The sequence below is a fragment of the Vidua macroura genome, chromosome 5 (genome assembly GCF_024509145.1).
Source record: "Vidua macroura isolate BioBank_ID:100142 chromosome 5, ASM2450914v1, whole genome shotgun sequence".
Lineage (NCBI taxonomy): Eukaryota > Metazoa > Chordata > Aves > Passeriformes > Viduidae > Vidua > Vidua macroura.
This window is the reverse complement of record NC_071575.1, coordinates 13,652,248-13,671,722: the sequence shown is the minus strand read 5'-3', so window position 1 is coordinate 13,671,722 and position 19,475 is coordinate 13,652,248. Positions and strand designations below refer to the sequence as shown.

Genomic DNA, 19,475 nt, shown 5'->3' with positions numbered 1-19,475 from the left:
ATGGCCTCTACTGCTAGAGAAGGTTCTGGTCAATCAATTGATTTTCTATCTTCATTAATATTTCCAACTTCACAGGCATTGGGAAGTTGAGCAGGAATTAGAGCTCCTGGAGACTGCTGTTCAGACAACTGCCTTGTTTACCACACAGACTGACCAAACGGGTTGCAAGGTTGGCAGTGGTAGGACAACTGTGGCTGCATCTCTCTCTTGCTTAACAGACACAGGCCAAAGTGTAATTTCAGTGTCAATGAGCTCTTAATTAAGCAATTACAAACACATGTGGGTCTGGTCTATGGAGTGAAGGATGATCAGTGTGAAGGAGTGGAGGGAGGCAGTGATGGGGCTGGGGTCTGGTTTCAGGGAAACATCTTTCGTAGAGTGGGAAGCTCGCCTCTACCAGTGGAAAAGTCTCCTCAGAGTCTGGGCTGCTGTTCCCCAGGAAGGGAAAATCTTTCCACACTTGATTCCACATACAGAGCACCTTTCCACGACTGCTTCAAACATGCCAATGAATAGAAATAAAAACATCATTCTGGATAGGAGCAACCTGAGGCTGAGACCAAACTGCCCATGACAGATGGCATGGACTTGACTAACCTGGTTGCTCTGGAGCACCTGTATGCCATGATAAATGGTCTGCTGCTTGTATTGAAAGCAAGAATACTTCTAATTGTGTTACCATTCTGAGTACGGAGCTGAAATCCATAGGAGAGTCTGACTTCCTGACGTGCTTCTTCACAGTTTCAAAAAACGTTTTCAGAAAACTGAGACTTATCTAAGTAAGGGGAAAAAAGGAAAGATAAATTAGCATCACTGATCCGAAGTTAAGATTAAAGCAGCTTTTTCTTCCATCCCTGGCCTCTCTGAAGGCTCCAAGTGTAATGGGTGCCTATACCTATCTCTACCATTGCCAGAATTGTCTTCAGAATTATGCCCAGAATGCTTTCATTAGTCAGAAGCTAAGACAAATCTATACAAATACCCACTTATGTTGTGATAATGCCTGATGAGAAAAGCTTTGAAACAAGATTAGTTAGTCCATTAAACTTTTCTTAGGGTAGCAGCTGTATTTAACATATATTGACATTAAAAATGACAATGGCTGAATGGTATCTGCTGGAAAACAATGATTGAGTATGACAGAGCTGTGTCATACACAGTTAAAGAAGCCTTCATGGTCTGTGAGGAAGACACCATCTTTCACTCATTTTGAGTTTGTTTCATACAATTGAAGGTGAAGGAAGTATCTATAAAATATGACAAGAACTCACATATTCCACATAAGTTAACTTTACATGTTTTTATATTGGATTCAAAATGCCTATCTTGTCAGTCAGATGGGGCTGCAAGCCTGCTCCTAAGCCCACACTTTCATCCTGAACACACGAATTTCACTATTCAAACTATTTTCACACAAATTCATGACTGGGCTAAGCTGCTGACCAAATGTTAGGCCAGAAGGGCACATCAATCTGCTGTGATACTGCTACAGACTGCTTTGTTTGGTGTATTTATGGGGGCAAGGATGCTTATAGGATGATGCTCATTCTTTAATTTTGACCTTTACAATTTAACAGCATACATTTTTTTCATGGATTCAGCCTGCTGGCAAGAGGATATGCATACTGTAAAATGGGCAATGGAAAAAAGGCACCAAAGGCATTGGGAACAGCTTCTTTCTTCTACATTTAATCAATATTTAAAGTATGTATAACAGATGATCATGTATTATCCTCATCAATAAGGATTAGAAATTAAAGGTAGACATTTTTTAAAGATAATACTCTCAAGACATGACCAAGTTCCAGCCAAGCCCAAAGCTAAGTGAAACACAGCAATATATCCCACTCCCTTATTTGAACAAGAACAAGGCAATCAACAACCACACATCTGCTGAGCTCTAGTAGTTGCCAGCATGTACAGTTTTAGTCCACAATAAGCCAAAGGTGAAACCTGTCAGCTAAAAATATTTTTCTTTGTATCTCCAAACCTACTGGTTGGTCATTCAGCAGCTCACCAGTTGTGAGATTTGTGACTGAGCAGCAGTGCCTTGCTCATGTGTTTGAGTTCTGGCTAATTGTCCTTACTTTGAAGACCTTTCCCAGTTTTCTTGTTTTGGCTAAAAAGGGAGGGATTCAGTACTAGGGCAAGGGAATTACAGTAAGGGAAATAAATGAACCCCAGCAGCTGGTTTAGCGCATACAATATGATTGTGAGTAGTTAATCAATTAAAGCAACTGCAGAGGTCTTTCCAAAATTCACTTTGCAATGAAGAGTGAGGTGTCTTATAAAAGGACCCTCAAGCTAAGAAAAATTGTTTTGTTTCTACAGTAATGTAAAAGCTATTTTTGACTTAGGGGTTTTTAACTTTCAGGAGCTGAAATGGGTCTCCCAGCAACTGGCCAAAAGCAGCAAAGAGCTGGAGCACATCACAGCCAAGCCTTGTGGCCTCCCTCCCCCTGGACAGCACAGAGTAAGTAGTACATGAACACAGAGCATCCAGTCTCTGTGGGAGAGATTCTCACACACATGCCAAGGGAAACCTCAGCTGGAGAGAAGGGATCAGCATTTTGTTTTAACTTGCTCTTTTGGAGTGGCATAATAGACAGCAAAGTCTTTGTGTCCATCTGCTTGCAAAAGGGGACTTGTTATGTAGTTATTTTGCCATGCTTTCTGTTTTGGTGTAGGGATTGGGTAGTTTCTCTTCATCTCTTTTAAAAGGTCGCTGCTTATGAGAATTAGTCTCAAACTTGTGTTTACTTCAGAAACCACTGCCAAATGAGCTCTCCCCCATGTTGAAAATGCCATGTATCTTTGGCTGGAGGTACAAGAGGATTATTTGCACTGGTGGTATTTGACTCTCACTGATATACCACATAGAAAAGAGGAAAAGGTGGGTTATTTGAACAAAGTTCCAAATGTGAGCATTGAAACTAAATAGAAGCTTTTGGTTTGTTGTTTTCTTTTACTGGGCTGATTAATTTCTGATCTGAGTAACACTTCACTTTTTATACTCACCTTGTTTAACTCCTCTAAGTTTGCAAAAAGTCTCCACAAATCCACATCCAAGAGAAATTCATTCCTCTGGAGGTATTTTAGAGTGTTCATAAATATCTTTAAAACCAAAACAAAGCCATGTTAATTACTGTTTGTGCCAATTCAATAAAAATTCCACCCCCCCCCTCCCCAAATTACATTTTTACTGAAATTCATGAAAGGATTGTTTGATTTAGGGAGGGCAGAAGATGGCATTGTGAGAAAAGTTTCCTGATCTGCCTGAAGGTTAAATAGTGGGTTTTGTGCAGAAGAGGGTGTGAGTGATGTCTCTGGGGTTTCTCTGTGGTTACCATGGAGGCAGCTGTGTCCCTGCTGTGCCCTTGGGCAGAAGAGGGGCAAATGAACCCCCTGCAGATCCCTGCGTGAAGGACTCAGTAACATCAGAGTCACAGTTACTGATTTCTATGACCTTTCTAAATGCTTTCCTTCCTACCCCATGCAACTGCTGGTATCTAAATTGTTTAGAATTACTATGAGGAAAAAAAATATTCTTGGATTAAGGTAAGTAGAGGTCCTGTGGAGGATTTTCATCTCTTTGGATTGTTTTATTAGCCTGTATTCAGTGAAAACTGTGTGTGTATTTACTGTCTGTTTAAAATTTTATATTTTTAAATCTGATTGAGCTGTGCTGAATCTGACAAAGTCTTAAAATTTATAGGTTACTGAGTAGATTTTTTTTTTTGTTTATGAGTTAAAAGCATCATGAAAAAACCTGTCACCCAGGTGCCAAGACTGAATAACTAGTGAGAGTATTTGCTTAGCCTTGTGTAATTCTTTAGTTACCATGACCTGGTTGTCCTGAGAGCTCAAAGGGGATTTATGGTGGTCTAAAAGCTCCCTGTGGAGATTCATTAAAATCAGTGGAATATTTCTATAATTGGAAGTAAGCAGGTATCTTTAAAACTGGTTACCCAAAAGCAATGGGTTCTTTCTTTAGCGGGAGAGTTTGGGAAACTGGCATGGATTGAATAATTCATCATTCATGGGCCATGCAGGCCTGGCAAAGGCTTGTCTGTGGGTTCCTACACGAGACTCACAAGGAGCCTGCATGCCTGCTGTTATCTTCATTCTTCCCAGTATTCACCACTTTTTAAACTTTTCCAATTTCTAAACAAAGTGTATAGAAACAAAGATGCTTTTCTCCTGCCTTGAACCAATAGCTGGTCCTGCTATCCTGTTCCCTTCCTGCTCTGCCCCACCAAGGAGGAATTCGGCCCACTCCTCTATTTATTTCCTTTAATTTGCTCTTGTATTGTCCAGGATAACTTTTCAGCAACATGGAAGATGTTTCACAAATCTCTTTTCTTTGACTTAATAAGAAATCAGAAATTGTCTGTGCTGACTAAGAGAAAAATGATAAGAAAATGTTTGTGGAAGCTTCCATCCTTTTGAATGGATACATTAATTTTTGATGTGTGGTGAATATAAATAGTGCAGCTATTCTTGTAACAGTCTGTAATATTCCTGTCCATATTTCAAGCTCTTAAAATTCACTGTATTGGAGGTAATACAGAGTTTCTGGGAGAGGAGTTGTTTTCAGTATACTTGTTTTCGTGTAACATTAAAACTACAGGTCAGCTGAATTCTGAGGTTTTCATGCTCCTGTCAGGATAATCTAACCACAGCTCTATATGAAGTTAAATGACAAATATAATGTTGCACACTAGCAATATTAGCAATTGTACAGAAATTGTACAGAAATAACTGGTTGTGGCATGGCTTCAGTACAGTATTTGTGAGAGAACTAATGGAATATCAGTTGAATATCCTGGAAGGCTCTGCAGACAGATGGTAACTGCAAAGTACTAGATTGCATCACTCAAAAGTGATGTTTAGAAGAGATACCATCATAAAGACAGAAAAGGGAGCTATGGAAACATGATGAGCAGGCAAGGTGGGAGGAAAAGCCAGGTGCTTAAGTCATTCCCCCACAGACCTCTAATGAGAGGTTTCAGGAGGCTTTGTGTCCATCACAGCAGAACAAATAATGTTTCATTATTTTTGCGAAGTGAAATCTGACGTTACCATCTTGAGAACCAGCAAATGATCCAGAAAGTAAGTGCATTCACTTGTGAAAAGTTCCCACACCGCTGCTTCTTTTTTCATTTCTAACTGGCTGTTGACATCTTTCTGCTCAGTCTGTTGCTCATTTATAAAGTCATACCAAGATTTACTCTATTGATTGAAGAAGAAAGAAAACATTGTTGCATCAGCTGCTTCAGACCTTATGAAAAGAATCTATGTCTTATTTACTGTGTAAATTTCATCTACCAGTATTAGCTATTTTTCTTCTGAAAGCTTAAAAGTTCCTTTAAAATATTTTAAACCCCAGCATTCTCCTCTAAAACACTTACAATATAAACACACTGAATTTGAAAGCAACACAATGTGATAATTTATGTTTAGGTATGCTTTATCAAAAATTAGTGGGTAGCTTGCAAATGCTAAGGAATTTGTTCTGTTGTGCAGCACTTGGGTGGATGATATCTTATCTTCTAGATGATGATAAAATCAAGGTACCAAAGGACTAGGTCATAGTCACTTGGAAATTGTTTTGTTTAGTCCTAAGGTGGCCACTATCACATTATGGACCTGCTCCGAAGTCAGATGTCCATATATAAATTGGGCACTGACAGAAGCCCTCAGCACCTGTGTGTGGGGAGCTGCAAATAACAGCCTGCTGTAAGAAGCAAAAGGTTTGCTTCAAAGAGGGGATGGTGTTAGGTGGCTAGGGGCCAGAAGCCTTGTTTGTCTGGCAGACTGGCTTTGGTGGCTTTTCTGGAGCCAAACCTTGGTGTTGGCACTGACCTGCGTGTGGCTGCCTCTGAACACAGCAATGGGGGTGGCTGTGTCCCATTTGGCATCTCTCTGATACTGTAGTTTCTTTCTTCTGCTTTTCTAGTACCTGTAGGTGTTGCTTTGAGACCTTTTCTGAAGGTGATACCTCCCTGATCTAGGGCAGTCTGGAACCCTGGCAAAATCCAGATGATTTTGAGGGTCCTTGCTAGTCTACTCTGACCCTCAGTTTCCCACTTGCCCCTCCATTTGTCATTTTGACAAAAATATACCTTATACTTATGCATTAATTTAACAGAAAGGTCTCATATCCAGATTAATGAACTGAAAAATGTTAGCTTATAAAGAACATAGAATTCCTCCTTCCATCCTTAAGTATCCTTGATACAGTGTACTGAGTATTTTGATACCTTAAAGCAGAAAAATTCATCTGTGCAGCAGTCTGTGATCTTAACAGTAGAAAGACAACTTTCCAGATCAGAGGCTTGCTTCTGCTTGTCTTTACCCTGTTGAATGACATGAAACCACCCCTGATTCATACAGTGTTTTAAAGAAATTTACCCCTCTTGCCCTAATGCTTAAGGAGTTTGCCCTTAAATGAGTGATTTCTCTGGATTTCCAGGCTCTTCTACACAGAGACAAGGCAGAGATGCCAGCTTTCTTTGTAGCTGTGAGTGGGGTGTGGAAACGCCTCAGGCTTGGATGTGTAAGACTATTATTTATAATACACAAGTCTTTGACAGAACAATCCATTGATAACAGGCAATGGGCTACCCTTGGAAGACAGAACAAATGAAATGTTTGCTTCCCTTAGTACTGTCAGAGATAGGGGACAACAGATTCATAGTTGCAATCCTGTCATAGGTATACAAATTTATGTATTTATTTGTTTATTTTTAATTTTTTGAGCTACATATGGAAAAAGCTTGCTTGGTCATTTGCAGAGTAGTGTCTAAAATGAACTTTCAGAAAGCTAAAATAACAGCAGGGCATTGTGTGAGGGGCCATGAAATAAAAACAATTGCTTTTGTTTTGGCTTTGTTTATTTAGGCTTGTAAAAAAAAATAAACATTCTTTATGAACTCTAATTTAGTACTGTGGGCACAGACTTATAAGGTGTTTGCCTAAGTTTTATCTGTTCTCTGGAATGGTATATTCCCACTTCATGGATTTCTAGTGTCTGAACTTTAGGCACTGAACTCAGGCCAATTTTGAAATATGTGTTTGATTATAATATTTGAAACTTAGTGTTTAAGTTCAGGTCCTAATTTTAAAAGATAGATTGAAATGGGGCAGAAAATACAATGCAGTTAATGTATATCCACACTGAACCAGTGTATCAGCAAATGAATCTTCATGAATTAAATTTTATGGCATTTAATAGTCTTAGAAATCACTTTTGTCTAAATATCAAGTGTTTTTTATTGCAGATTTAAAATATTTTGCTGAATTTAAAAATCCTCAGGTTTAGGTCATGCTCCTTCAAATGCTGTGAAACTGCTATCAAATGAGGAGGGAGTTCTTGTACATATAAACCTGAGTACTTGCATTGGTTCTGTATGCACAAACGATTCTTTGATAAAATGCAAAAATACTGGGAAGGGACTGTTCTTAATTACATGATTTGTGAGAAAAAGTTATCAAGAAACTTGCAAATAATTTTTTGAATGCTGAATAGTACACAGAAAGGAAATTCAGATACCTTAGTGAGTGAAAGTTTTCATAAATGGAAAAGATAACAAATTGTGTTAGACAAGGAAATTCACTGAGTTGTGCTTTCACTGTTGAGTGTGAGGGCACCCATGAGGACAGAAAAGGCCTAAGAAAGTGTCCTGGAGCACTGCTTTTATAGGCAAAGCTTAGATCCCTTCCATGTGAGTGGCAGTTCATCGCATTCTCCAAAGCCCTAAGGCACGCAGAAAATACAGGATACATGGTGGTGAAAGCAGCAATGGAACTGATTTGTCCACCTTGTGCTACCTTATCCCAGGGAGATGCACTGGGCCTGCTGCCACCCCTGAATGAGAGCCCCTGCTCTCATTGCCCATCCCACTCTGCCCTCCTGGTGCCAAGGACACCTCTCCTCCCACCACCCACAGGGATGGGGAGCAGTGGCACCGACTGTTTTCATGTGCATCACATGCAATGGCTGCACAGGAGTGACCCAGTCTTCATTGCAGATTAATGTGCAAGCAGTCCCAGAGAGGGCTGAGCCACCTCTGAGTTCAGCTCACCTGCTGGCTGCCTTTCTCCAAGGGCAAGAAAGTACAGAAGCTACTTTTACTCAGGTTAGAGTTGGGAAAAGGCAAGGTCAGTGCAAGGGAAAATAAAATGGTAAAAATACTCACAATTCCTCTTTTGGCAAATGGCCACCTTGACTTTTTGGACTCTAATGGGCAAAACAAGTGTTATCAGTAAGGAAACAAATAGATAAAAAACTATTATTTATATATGCAGCTTGATAGACTATAGTCTGTGGGAGGATGGATTCTGAGAGAATAGAGATAGTGCTGAAGGCAGTCTCACCCCTGAGGGGCTGCAGCTGTACTAATTACCAAAGAATAGGAACAGCCTTGCCTTTAACAGGTCACAGGTGTGTCCAGTAAGGATGGGTGTTATAAAAGAGTGGGTCAGCTGGTTGAAAGGAGAGTTGGAGTCAGTTGGCTGGGCTGTGAGGAGTGAGGGTCAGGTGTTTGTGTTAGGGACAGTAAGGGTCAGTATGTGCTGCTGGGGACAGAAAGGGTCAGGTGTTTGTGTTAGGGACAGTAAGAAGTTAGCCAGCTGTGCAGAAGAAGGAGAAAAGGAGTCAGAGTTGCAAGGAGCTGCCTGTGAGAACTCACAGAGAGAAGGTATGAAAGTCTTACAGTCAGATAATAAACTAACAGTGACGGTCAGTTCCCATCCACCGTCGATTGGTGCCAAGCACTGACACCAACAACTGGTGGCCCATATGGGGATGAGTTCTGACAATACTCTGCTTGGCTTATATTTAATACTTGAGTTTAGGCAGTTTGTGCACCAGACTTAAAACCCATTAAGCTTGTTGGGTTCCTCCCAACAAGAATTATGACTATCTGTGGTGGGATCTTGGATGATGCTGAGCATTCCTCCTTGTTGCAGGTGATCACTATGTGATTGCTATGATCACTGTGTGGTTCTTTACCTGGGAAAACCATCATACCTCAAGCCAATTTTTGAAGATGTTGTTTTAATGTTAGAATTAGTCTATGCCTTCTCATTATGATAAGTTTGAGTTACGCAGGTATTTAAATCTTCAGTGAATAAGCAATCCTACGAGTCCTAAGCCTCAGATCTGTCATGGGGCTGGCACAGTGAGGCAGACTGTAGTTTGTGGTCCTTGGTGAGGCACAGGGAAAGCTGGGGATCTAGATTTAGGAGTGCACTGGTGACTTGTGAGGAGTGACTGTGTCCAGCAAGAAATATGAAAAGCTTTTCTTTACATGGCACCCACCTTCAGGTGTGTCAGGGACTCACACAGTGTTTCTGTATTTTGAAGTTCTTAGCCATTCTGGGAATGGCTGGCTTATTTGTTGTCACGAAAATGCTGGATGTAACCTTGACTGACTTGTTTTTTGAGAAGCTCTTGATCTCTGGCCACCAGGATCTCTGTCAATCACACCATACTATATTCTACAATAGCTGCTTGTGGAAATTGCTTGCAGGTCTGTATTTCCATTTTGGAATGTCTTGTGAGAAACCTCTAACTATGGGTTGGGTTTGCTACCCTTGTGATCAGAGCACTACTGCAAAGGGCAGCATGGGCTGCTTTTCTTTCTGCTTGAAGCTGTGGAGGTAGGAAACTGTACCTCAACTGCTTCCAGATGGAGATCCTGGCCTGGGCTCTGGTTGCTTCTAGCCTGTGGAGAAGCAATGTGATCTGTGTCCTACCCTCTCATCTACTTTCATTTTGCATTCAACAGTAAAATGCAGGGAAAAAAAAAAAAGAAAACAGAAGTTTTAAGATTGGCAATGAAGTCGGTTTGGTGTGGTGTAAATGGATCCCCCCACAGAGGCTGCACCACCTCATGTTCTCATTGTGTACATCCTCCCTCCCATCCCACACGCACACGTGTTCCAGTCCCGGCTTTTGCTGGGCTCGGAGGAGCAAACCCCACCCTGTGTCTGACCTGGACTGAGCAGGAAGGATGAGTAGGGCAGGTAGTCCATGGCACTGTCTGACACCAGGAGGTCTCCAGGGAACACCTCGAGTCCAGGCAGACTCACTACCAGGGAGCTACGCCTGCGCTCGGCTGATCTGTGAGACCAACAACAACACACGTCATCTCTGTCTGCTTGAGGCTGCAGGGAAACTTCTGAAGGGCTCCTTGCTGATACAGGAGGGACTCAGCTAAAAAACCAAATCACAGGAGCTATGACACAATGTATTAAAAGAACAACAAGCAGAGAATTTCAGTGATTGACCTAGTTGTCTTTCAAGCTCCACATTGTTTCTGAGATCAAGGTTGTTATGGTCATGGCTTGCCTCAGATAATCAGTAATTAGAGCATTTAAATATTGAAAATTCCAGGTTTCTTCTGAGGTTAGACAAAAAGTGAGTGGGGATTTTAGAATCTATGTTTTGGCAGTGGAGTTTAATGGCGCAGTTAAATACTGTTTTTAGCTGTCTTGTTATTTTTAGCCTTCCTGTAGCTCAGGTGATTTCAAGAAAAGACAATACACTAGTGAAACTGTTAAAATGCTGGGTTTTAAAAACATTATATAAACTTTTTGCTAGTTTGTACTATTTTCTTTCTAAGTATTTTGGCATTTTTTTTCTGCTATTTAAAATATTTTGAATGTAATATGACTCAGTGGCCCTATTGCTTGAAAAATGTCTCTTTCCAACTATTGTTGTTCCTAATGGAGAACATTGTCCAGGATTTAGATCCATGAAGAAAAGTGACACTGGCATTCTGTATCTAGCAGCATGTTTGTGCCACAGGCTGCTTGCATTCGCATACAGAAACTGTTGGTGCATGTGAAAAACGTTTTTGTATTTTGCCAATAACTCACACTGATACTTAATGAATTGTGTTAGTATGTGCTGCAGAGGGACTGCTGTCTGCAGCTGCTGTTGTGTTGCCTTCAGTACATGAATACTGCATTAGGGCTCAAAGGGCCAGTAATTCAGTAGCTGAGGGAGGAGGCACAAAGTACATGTACATTTATAGCAATTCCATTTTTCAGTCACCACTTATTGTGCATGATATTTTTGGTCAGTTAAGCATGATTCTTACTGAGATCTTTTTTTGTCTAGGCAGTTATCTTACAGTGAATATCTAGCCATTTGCCACACTTGGTGTGAAACCTGGCAGGTGTATTTTTTGCTTTAAGTGCATGAATAGTTACCTGACAGCTTATGAACTGACAGATGAGATCTGAGGTGGAGAACTGGGATTTGATGTGTATAGTAAGACAAGGAGATTGTGCCTTTTTTATGACCTGACAGGTACACTGCTTGCAATTGCCTTAGCTAAATAATTGAATAGTCTAGATGAAAGCTGCTCCTAACAAGAGAGAGATCTGTAGGCTATGAAGAGGGCCAGGCCTGGGACTTTAAGACTTGAGCCATGGACATATCTGGGCTTTAAAACTACATCTTGAGGAGGTTACATTGTGCAATGCAGGCATTCTTTGCAAGTTTTTCTGCTGGTCCTACTGAATGGAGAACATAGGATTTATTTATTTGGCTTTAGGGTTTACAGTGAAACTCTGTGGTTTCTTATGAAATTGAACCCTCAGTGTGTGGTTTGAGAGCTTTAATGGGTGGGGGATCTGTTTCTTGGCCGTCTGCAAGCCCATACCTCTGCAAGGGGGAGGAGTGTTCCTCTCAGGAGTACCTTCCTGAGATGCTCACTGAGTGCTACCCAGTGCAAATTTTTAGTGTTGGTAATGACTGTATTAAGATACCACTGAAACCTCTAGTGATTACATGGTGCAATTTTTGGGCAGCTGGGCTATTATACAAGTCAGGTGCTGCAATACAGTATAAGATAATCCTCAAAGGTGTTTTTACTGTACTAGGAAATTCAGGAGCTTTATTTCAGGTTGGCTTCACTAAGATTTTGCCAGTATATTATTGATTTTTAAAGCATCTAGCCTACTACTATTTTCACAATATATTTGAAGCTGCAGGCTAGTGGCTTATGAAGACTAATAATGGAAGCACAGAGTCACTGTAACGGAGTTAAATGACATTACTTACCAGATCAAAAAGGCCTTGAACTTCAGGCACACACATGGCTAAACAAGCTCTTCACATAGGTGCACAAGCCTGTGAAATGTGGGGGCATGGCAAGATCACCTGGGTGCCTGTCTACAATATACCTTTGCAATGTGGTGAGCCTGGGCTGGTTGATGGCTTACATGTCTAAATTATATATTCATGCTTCAGAGATGGGAGCACAGGTATCTGTGGTTTCCTGGCCTGATGCCTGTAGGCATATTAGATGCATCAGATGCTTCTGTTGTTTTTTTTTTTTTTTTTTTTTTTAGTGGAGAAATTAAATTACTGAAGTTCTATGTAGTAAAATTTACTAGGTTTTAAGTCTGCAATATCTTAGCATCTTCTCATGCCTTCAGACTCTGTAGCTTTGCCTTTTTCTTTATTTTTTGTTTGTTTTACTTACTGGGGGCAGAGGACTGCAGTGATGGAATGAAAGAAATTCTTGTGCTTTAGGGACAAACTCAGGCATCTGAGGAGATATAATCTGTAATAATTAGTTCTTAAAATCCTCTTGTTTTTTGAAACATGATAATGTCATAGATTTACATGGCAAAGTTATGGAAAAGTGTTAAAGACATTGAAGCAGGTCGTGGTCTGGCAAAATAAATATTCTGTGTATGTATTTATTTGTAAGGCATAGAAAGTATCTTCATATGTCCCTAATCTTAGCCTAACTAGCTATCCCAGGGAGCAGACCTCTATATAGATCACCTTACTTAAATAGCAGATATATTTTGTAAAGCAATATCCACTAGATGTGAGTAAAAGCAGCAGAGGCTGTAACTAAGGTAAATATTACAGGGTGGTCACAGTACTGAGGTAACTGCCAGGCAGTGATACTGTTTCCCAAGCTGCTCAGGGAGGGTGTTTGGATTCCCTGATTCAAAAAGTTAGCATGGAAAATGACCTAGTGTCAAAAGTAAACTATTTCTATGATTGCATAAGGAGTTAGGTTTAGTGTAATTGATACTCCTCCTCCTGTGCAATGTGCTCCAGGATGACCCTGCTTGAGCAAAGAGGTTGTAACAGAGAAGCACTGTGGTCCTTCCCAACCTTACCCACTCTGTGATTCTGTGATGCTATGACACTTTACAGCTGTGTGAATCATTAAAAGAGGAGTGATAGTACTTCAAGATAATGAGCCCAGCTCCTTCAAGGCATTGAATATGAGCTGTCTTGGCAATTACTGTGAAGGCTCTTCCTACAGCTGATTTGCTGTAGGGAATAGTGCAGTTTTCCACCCAGTCTCTGATAATGCCGAATGGTGCAAGGAGAAAAGGAGATCGAAGTAAACTTGAGGTTTTGTTTTGTCAATGTTTTCTTCCATGGCAGTGTTGGTTTGGCATCTCACCTGCTCTCCACCACGTATACCTATCTGTGCTGCCCCTCTTGCCCTTTTTGTTTATTTATTTTGGATGTTTCTTTATAAACAGCATCGGTTCAGCAAGTTGCCATGCTGACAGGGATGTGCTGGCATTCTTGACTGAGGAATGTGTGGGAGAAGGCTGTTTAAAATGAGTATGAGTGTGTTAAAGATGTTTTTTTTGAAAGTACAGCTTGGGAGTGGGGAGAAGAGATGTTCATTAAAACTGAAGGAGAGAAGTATGATTTTATCCAGGACAATATGTAAGTCAGTCTTGGAGAAGAGTTGCCAACTGTCCTAATATGCTTCTAGATGGAGAGAATAATCTGACATGTGAACAGTTTTTGCTGGCTGTTTTTGCTGATAAGAAGGGATTAGCTGTTAAGGAGTTAGACTAATGATCTTAATAAAGGAGGAGCTGAATACAGGCTTAACCCAGACCTTGGACCAAATTAGATTTGACAAAAAATGTTTAAAGCAGAAACTAGTGCATTTTAAAATATATTTTGCACATTCTAACATTTATCTAGATAGAATTCATAATACATCATCCCAACCACCTTTTGACAATCTTTCCTGCTGGTGCCTATGGAAAAAAATCTTGGATTGTTTCCTTGGGTTGTGGTTTCTTGATTTTAAAAGGTGTCTGGATAGAGGTCCAAAGCCAATACTCTAGCTGGCATATAGTTATTTCCCTCCTGAAGCCACTACAGGCAAGCAGCACCAAGAGAAGGTGTGTACATTAAATGTTCAGTGTTCTCCTGTTAAACCATCTGTGTTCAGTATCTTCAATTTCTCCCCTGAAGTTTGTTACATATCATGCAAATCTTCTGCTGACAGTGAGATATGTTCATGTATTCCTGTTTTGAGTTGGATTAGACCAGGCTTTTCCCACAAAAGGTATAGATCACTTGTTTTCACATCCAGATGAAAAGATCTTTCCCTCCCCTTTTCTCTCCATCTCCATTGTAAATTTAAAATGCTAAAGGGTGGGTTGGAAAGTGCAACAGTTTAGAATTCTGGGAAGCCTCTTCTTCAGTGAACATGTAATTTCAGATGCATGCACACATCTTTCAAATCTCCTCTAGGGAGCTGCATTGTGTAAAGACTCCTAGACTATATCAGTCTGCTCCAAACCACCCAGTCCCAAACATCCTTGAGGGGACCATGCAGTAAAGTGAGCACTACTCCATCAATGCGAGGGGGGTCATTGTTAATGGAGGTACTATCTCCTGCTTCCTTGTTGTGTGGGGAGAAAATAAAACTTTCCTTCCCTTCTGTAAACATTTGAATATCTTAAAGAAACATATCTTAATCAAAATAATTTCTAATAGCAATTTTACTTTCTGAGAATTTTTTCAAAGACCTTGACACAATTCACTGCACAGGTATATGGCATACAACACCATCTTGTCTGCACTAACTTATAAAATCCATGTATTCTATGTACTCTTCTCAGTTTGTAGGATTAATAATCCCCCTCTCCAGCAGCAGTCCTAGATTTTCTTTGCTTATGTATAAGAAGAACATTAAGCTGTTCTGCTAGCTCCTTTGCTCCCTTTTCCCTTCCACAAACTTTTGAAGAATGTCACTCAGGATTATGAGATATTTCACATTCTTCAAGCTGAAGTTTGACACTGCTAAGCCAAACAACCGGACCTTTTGGCAGTTAGTTCCTAGTGCAAAGCTCCCGATGATCCGGATGAAATATTGCGTGAAATGTAGCTAAACGTGCTAGGGAGAGGGCCACCTTTGAAAGAAAATCTCATTAAAAAGTTTAGTGAGCTGGTGGCAAGCATTTCACATAGCAAATCTACAAATTAAGGCTGAGTTATGTATATATGATTCAATGTTCAGTTTTGTCTTAGAGTGAAGCAAATTCATTAAAAATGTAGGAGAGTCAAGCTTAGAATTGGACAAAATAAATATGTACATACCTTTGCATGGGCAGTCCACTCTCCTGAAAGAAAGTGAATATTCTTAGTTGGTCAGAAAGCAAGCAAGCAGTCTGATTTTTTTGTGAAAAAAGAGCTCATTTGTAAAGGGAAATATCCTAATGATAGTGTAATAGGCTTGGGCATAGGCTAATTAATTTCACTGTTGTGGAGCAAGGAGAACTCATTTGATATCCAGAATGTTTTCTATATTTGCATGTGTTGGGGGGAGGAGGAAAATAGCTTTTGGTTTGTAGTGCAAAGCTAACCAGCTAGTGAAGAACTCTACACCTATTTAACACCATCTACCCTCAGCAAAATGTGTGTGTAGGCTGTTTGCACAAGGACAGAGTCGAGTGTGTGTGTGACTTTAACTGCCTCTGCACACAGTAGAAGGTCTTTGAGAGCAGATCTAGTAGCAAGCCTGGCTTGTACAAAAGCTTCTCCTTTTGTCCTTGTGGAGAGCTGAATTGTATTATCCTACCCTTGAAAGATGCAGGGTTGGTTCCTCCCTTGCTTATTTCTCTTTACTGATTCTGACACTCACTGGACCAGGGTTTCTTTTTTTCAGAAGAGATTGCACAATTGCTTCTTTGTTTATAGAGCAAGACTTAAAAAGGGAGGGGTGCCAGTGAGTGGCCAAGTTAGGTAGGTTAAAATAAATAAAGGGAATTGTACCTCTTCCTTTGGTAGTAGCAGACCTTAAATTTGACTCAATCAACTTAATTCTTGGTTTTATTAGGGTTAGTAATGCCATTTAGTAAAACAGAATAGAGAACTTCACTGTTTTAGGAATAATCCTGCTGAAGGGTTAAAGACAAAATAGGGTTGAAAGAAAATAGTCTTCTAAAACCCAATCCTAAACAGGATCAATTACTTAGTCTTATTTTTCCATATCTCCATCGACACTTGTACTGGCCCACCAGGGTGAATGGACAGAGATGGGAAAGAGTGGCCCTGTACAGGAGTGAACTAAGCTAACCTGGTCACCAAGAGGCAAGGCTGGAACTGCTGTCTCTTCCTGATCTGGAAAGAAAAATCTCCCTTCCTGTTAAGTGTAGAAGCTGGTCTGCTGTATTAAAGGATCACGGCCCAACATGCAGTTCAGTTTAAGAACTGGGGTTTTATTTGTGCACTGGCTCATGATAGACCAACACTGAATATGAAAGACTAAAAAAGAGGTTGCATCCTTCTATTCCTCTTACCTGGACACCTGCCCAGAATGTAGGGCTTGGGCGGGGGAGTCTCGTAGGAAGCATAGCAGAGTTGGCTCTCCAAGAGTTTCTTGGCGGCTCATTGGGACTGTCATTGCTGAGAGGATCCTTTTTGCTTGGAAGCTTTGATCTGGGTATGTCAGACTCTGGAACTGCTATAGTTCTCTCAGACTTGGCTTTGGATGACAATAATTTTGCATGGACACAAGAAGGCAGCGACAATGAAGAAATTGTAATGCACCGAGGTGGACTCTTACAAATGTGGTGAAGAGAGCCAGTGTATTCCTTTTGATTTCCCAGCTGAGCTGTCTCGGAACAGTCCTGAAATGACAGTGCTTGTGAGGCAGAGGCCATCCTTAGGCGCCTTAAAGTTGGAGAAGTGGAAATTCTGGCCCGAGCATGACGGTCGAACTGGAAAGGTGCATGGTGGATCCCAATGCACTCCTCTGTAGGAAGCCTCAGAACTGAAGACTCTGTGTAACCTCGTCTGAGAATGTAGTCCCCATGAAGCAAGGTGGTGTCCATACAAACTGGTACTGTCTGCATTTCAGAGGAACTGAATACACCTTCTGGGCTGCTGCTTTCAGACCCAGCAGCGTTTTCCTTATGGAGATCAGCTTCCCTGTCTAGAGGTTCCATGCTGGTGCAGGTTTCTTTGACTGGGTCTGGAGAATAATCAGAGCTTGGTTGTTGCATTCTTAATTTGCAGCATAAAGATTTATATCCATGTGTACCTAGGAAATGTGATCAGAAACAGTTCTTACAAACTTGCCATATGAATTTTTAAGTGGGAAAATATGCAAATAGAAAAAATATCCAAACAAAACAAGGTAGATATGTGCGCTAGTACAAAAACAATTACCTTTGCATTGAATCCCGCTTAAATGCAGGTTTCAACAGGTTCAGGACCCAATTTTAGCAAGCTGTTTAAACAACTGCTAACTTTGAGAGTGTCAGCATCAGTCAATAGAACTAATTAGATGGTAAGGAGTAACTGAGTTTAGAAACTCTGCTCATCTGGCACTGCAGCCCCCTGATTTCCGGTTGCAACTCCCCCATCGATAAATGAGATTGTAGCACTGCTGTAGGTGGGATAAAAATGGAGTCACTTGCTCTCAGGACTTGCTGCAAAATTCTTTGTGTACAAGTACTGATTTCTTGCTGAATTCTTAAGCAAATACAAATTTAACACTTAGGTATGTCTCATCACTCTTGCTTTCTTTTAAGCCTAAAAGTACTTTGTAGTAAATGTTATGTATATGTTGTAATCAAATAATGAAGAAAATTATTTATATTAGTAACTTATCTGTTGATTCATCAGAAAATAGCCTTATGTTCTTTGATTAATAAAGCTTTGTTTTAACATATTTTGATGTTTAGTCTCTCTAAAACTGGACTGACATTTCAAGTAACAATGAAAATTATGAATTCAACCTCTTTAATTTAGCTTCTTTGCAAAGTGGAATCTTAAATATGTTTATGATTGCTAGCTTGTTTGGGGAACTGTCATTTATTAGAATTAGTTTATTCAAACCTATGTTGACTTCTTTCTTGAATTATTGACTATTACATATTGAATATCTTTTTTAAATCTAATTATATAGTCCCATCAGATTGATTAGAAAGAAGTTAATTTATTACGCTTGCCAGTTCAAAGTATTGCTTTTTCCAAAACTTTCAGAAGATGATCATTCAGATTCTTACAGAGAGAAAAAGCATATGTTTTTGATAGAATTAGCTTTTTTTCACAACAGTAGAGAATAGCCACAAATATATTAGCTTCTATTAATTTCTCTCTAATGGGTAAGAACTAGTTAACACTTATCCTTATTAAAAATCTCTTTTAATATATTGCAGAATGATAAAGAGAAATTGCTACTACTTTCCCCTTTTGAATGATGATATTGCATACCATTGCTCTGAGATTTGCTGTTATTGCTTTTTAATATTTCAAGACTTTTATTTTGTGATGTGTAATCACACCTCACTGATTGTTGTTTGGCCAGTCATTCTCATTTATTTTTACATTATTTTTATTATTTTTTCTTGGTAATCCTCTCTTCTCCAGGCAGAATTTTGCAACTTGGCATGCAGTTTCCAGATATTCATGTGAATAGTGATCTGTTCCACAAGTAGAAAAGTTTAAAGACATCTTTCATGGAGGTCTTATATGAAAAATAGGACCATTTTTTGCTTTGCAGTTTAGCAAGCTTTTTTTAAAGAAGTAAAAATTTACGTATTTCTTTTTGGGTATTTCTATGTTCCTTTTGTGAACAGAATTTCTCAGCAGCAAAATGTTTGTAAAGAAAATACACTGTTAAACAAAGTGCAGAAATACACCACACACATGCAGAAAAATTATATGATCAAACTTACCAAGATAGCTATAATGTCACATCCTTTTAAATCAAATTTTCAACAAGTCCTTGATTAATTGATGGCTAGTCTTAACAGTAGTGTTTTCTCTCTTAAAGCCTCCTTACTGAAAGCTGGTGTAGGGAACAAGCTTTTTCTTGTAGACTTGTTTCTAGGGGATTTGTTTATCAGGTCAGACGGAAGTGGCTTCAGGATCAATCCCCTAAACAAAGGTAACACGATCTATTGGGTTAAATTGGATTAAATCACATTGAGAAAATTTGGGAAGACAGATCTCATGAAAGCATATAATAATTTGCAAGAGCAGATAAAATGCTTCCTCCAACAATCTTTTTTTTCCCCCCCCCTCTTGTCTTGATTCATTCAGCTGCATCTAACTATGCATTGCTCATCTTTCATGGAAGTATAATAGTCGTCTATCCCTTGTTTATATTATTTATGATTAGTTTTTAATTTTAACAAGTGTGCTAACTGGTTAAGCAATTTTG

The 19,475-nt window shown here is 39.8% G+C and overlaps 1 protein-coding gene across 1 annotated transcript in view; it reads right to left on the bottom strand.

The window, feature by feature from the left end:
- PLEKHG7 (pleckstrin homology and RhoGEF domain containing G7) overlaps positions 1 to 17,307 on the bottom strand; it is a 29,805-nt gene extending 12,498 nt beyond the window's left edge. The window contains exons 1-8 of the mRNA XM_053977430.1: positions 16,603 to 17,307; positions 15,401 to 15,423; positions 10,002 to 10,129; positions 8,202 to 8,242; positions 6,264 to 6,359; positions 5,083 to 5,232; positions 3,019 to 3,114; positions 680 to 775 (exon numbers count right to left, since the gene is read on the bottom strand). Coding sequence (XP_053833405.1) covers positions 680 to 775; positions 3,019 to 3,114; positions 5,083 to 5,232; positions 6,264 to 6,359; positions 8,202 to 8,242; positions 10,002 to 10,129; positions 15,401 to 15,423; positions 16,603 to 17,307 — 1,335 coding nt within the window. The remainder of the gene's footprint in view (positions 1 to 679; positions 776 to 3,018; positions 3,115 to 5,082; positions 5,233 to 6,263; positions 6,360 to 8,201; positions 8,243 to 10,001; positions 10,130 to 15,400; positions 15,424 to 16,602) is intronic.
- Positions 17,308 to 19,475: the final 2,168 nt, after the last annotated feature.